This window comes from Nicotiana sylvestris, chromosome 2 (genome assembly GCF_000393655.2).
Source record: "Nicotiana sylvestris chromosome 2, ASM39365v2, whole genome shotgun sequence".
NCBI lineage: Eukaryota > Viridiplantae > Streptophyta > Magnoliopsida > Solanales > Solanaceae > Nicotiana > Nicotiana sylvestris.
Window position 1 is genome coordinate 147,939,113 of NC_091058.1, and position 2,316 is coordinate 147,941,428.

At 41.9% G+C, this 2,316-nt stretch overlaps 1 protein-coding gene across 1 annotated transcript; it reads left to right on the forward strand.

Moving 5' to 3' along the window:
- The first annotated feature begins 529 nt into the window (after nucleotides 1-529).
- On the forward strand, nucleotides 530-1,295 carry LOC138885754 (uncharacterized). The gene is made up of 3 exons (XM_070166734.1): nucleotides 530-703; nucleotides 820-1,108; nucleotides 1,246-1,295. The coding sequence occupies exons 1-3, from the start codon at nucleotides 530-532 to the stop codon at nucleotides 1,293-1,295; spliced, it is 513 nt and encodes a 170-aa protein (XP_070022835.1).
- Nucleotides 1,296-2,316: the final 1,021 nt, after the last annotated feature.

Consider the following 2,316-nt stretch of genomic DNA (forward strand, 5'->3'; position numbering starts at 1 on the left):
GAGCCAAACGAAGAAAGTAAATGTGGTGGAAGATGTGAAACCCATATCAAATGAAGACTTTGAGGAGGCAAACTGTGTCAACAACTCTCAAGAAGGATATCAAAGGCAACAATACCAACGTCAAGGACAACAAAATTAATGGAGGCCTCACCCGCAAGGGCAAGGCAACCAACAGTGGAGAAATAACCAAGGCGGCTCAAATCAAGGTAATTGGAACAACAACAACAACTTCCCAAATTGGAGTTCAAACCCTTATGTTCCTCCAAAGGGTCAATATTCAAATCAAGGTTCCTCAAGTGAGTCTAAGTTGGAAGGCATGCTTGAACGGGTATTGCAAAATCAAGAGAAGTCCGACACTTCTATGAGGAATATGACCGAGCATGTTGGTTCTCATACTACATCCATTCAAAAATTGGAGATGCAAATGAGAGACCTCTCTAGGGAATAAAATCTGAAGCAAAAAGGAACACTTCCAAGTGACACAATTGCGAACCCCAAGGGTAGTGGGAGTGGTCCAACTTCTCATGTCATGGTGATTACTACTCGGAGTGGGAAGGTACTACAAGGAGGGAGTGAACAAGTGGTTGAAGTTGAAAAGTCCAAGCATGAAGTTGAGCTTGAAGAGCCAAGTGTTGTTGAAGTTGAAAAGGTTCCAGAAGAGTTGAAAGTGCAACATGAAAACCTAGAAGAGGTAAAGGAAAAGGTAAAAGAGACACCAAAAACTCCACCACCTATTCTATACCTCCTTCTCCATTCCCTCAAAGATTTTCTAGGAAGGTTGATGATAGCAAACTCGAAATGTTCTATGACATTCTCAAGCAATTATCAGTGAATATTCTGTTTGTGGAAGCATTTCAAAAGATGTCGGATTTTGCTAAATACTTGAAAGATTTGATTACCAAGAAGAGGACCACCAAAAATGAAGTGGTGAATGTGACTCACCGGGTTAGTTCCATTATTGCAACATCTACCATTCAAAAGAAAGAAGACCTGGGAGCTTTCACCATTCGTTGTACTATTGGGGCACATGATTTTGCAAGAGCCCTTTGTGATAATGGGGCTAGCATCAACTTGATGCCTCTTGCAATTTACAAGCAAGCAGGGTTAGGTATGCCACGACACACAAGTATGAGATTGCAAATGGACGATTGCTCCATAAAGATACCGATGGAATTGTTGATGATGTGCTTGTTAAAGTGGGGAAGTTTCATTTACCCGCCAATTTTGCAATCCTTGATTGTGCAGTTGACAAAGAGATCCCTATCATTTTGGGGAGACCATTACTAGCCACATGAAGAGAATTAATGGATTCGGAACGGAATGAGATCATATTTCGTGTGAATGATGAAGAGGTCACATTCCTAGCAAGCAAGGGTATGAAACTACCACATGAATATGAGAGCATCTCGGTGATTGATGTTGTTGATGAAGTGGAAGATGCGGTTGAATTGCGGATGGAAGAACAATGCCTTGGTGAGGTGTTGGCGGCTATTTTGGTGAACTTTGATGGTGAAGATATGGAATATATAGAATCAGTAAATGCATTGGAGGGGCTTGGGTCCTACACTTATGCTCCAACAAAGCTCTCTCTCGACTTGGAGAATAAAGCCACTCCTCCTGCAAAACCTTCTATTCTTGAGTCACCACAACTAGAGCTCAAACCACTTCCACCACACTTGAGGTATAAATTTCTTGGCTCAAATGATACTTTACCGGTAATCGTTTCTTCTTTGTTGAATGATGTGCAGGCAGAACAATTGTTGGAAGTATTGAAAGAGCATATGCAAGCTATTGGATGGACAATTGTGGATATCCGAGAGATTCCCTTCCGGAATTTGCGAACACAAGATCCAATTGGAGAGTGAGACGAAACCAAGTGTGGAACATCAATGACGGTTGAACCCATCCATGCAAGAGGTGGTAAAGAAATAAATCATCAAGTAGTTGGATGCCGGGGTAGTTTACCCTATTACCGATAGTTCTTGGGTGAGCCCGGTGCAATGTGTGCCTTAAAGGGGGAGGCATGACCGTGATTGAAAATGATAAAAATGAGCTCATCCCAACAATAACGGTGACTAGATGGAGGATGTGTATGGATTATCGGAAGCTCAACAGTGCCACATGTAAAGACCATTTCCCTATGCCTTTTATTGATCAAATGCTTGATCAGCTAGCGGGAAGGTCATTCTATTGCTTTCTTGATGGATATTCCAGTTACAACCAAATCAACATCGCATTGGAGGATCAAGAGAAGACAACATTCACTTGCCATTATGGAACTTTTGCTTTGAGCCGGATGCCATTTGGTTTGTGAAA

Bases quoted from the DNA above. Each gene is read 5' to 3' on its own strand.
- LOC138885754 (XM_070166734.1), top strand. From the start codon at position 530: ATGGTGATTACTACTCGGAGTGGGAAGGTACTACAAGGAGGGAGTGAA. The intron at 704-819 runs GTAAAAGAGACA...GACATTCTCAAG, and splicing joins TAGAAGAGGTAAAGGAAAAG to CAATTATCAGTGAATATTCT. The intron at 1,109-1,245 runs GTATGCCACGAC...TTGATTGTGCAG, and splicing joins TTACAAGCAAGCAGGGTTAG to TTGACAAAGAGATCCCTATC.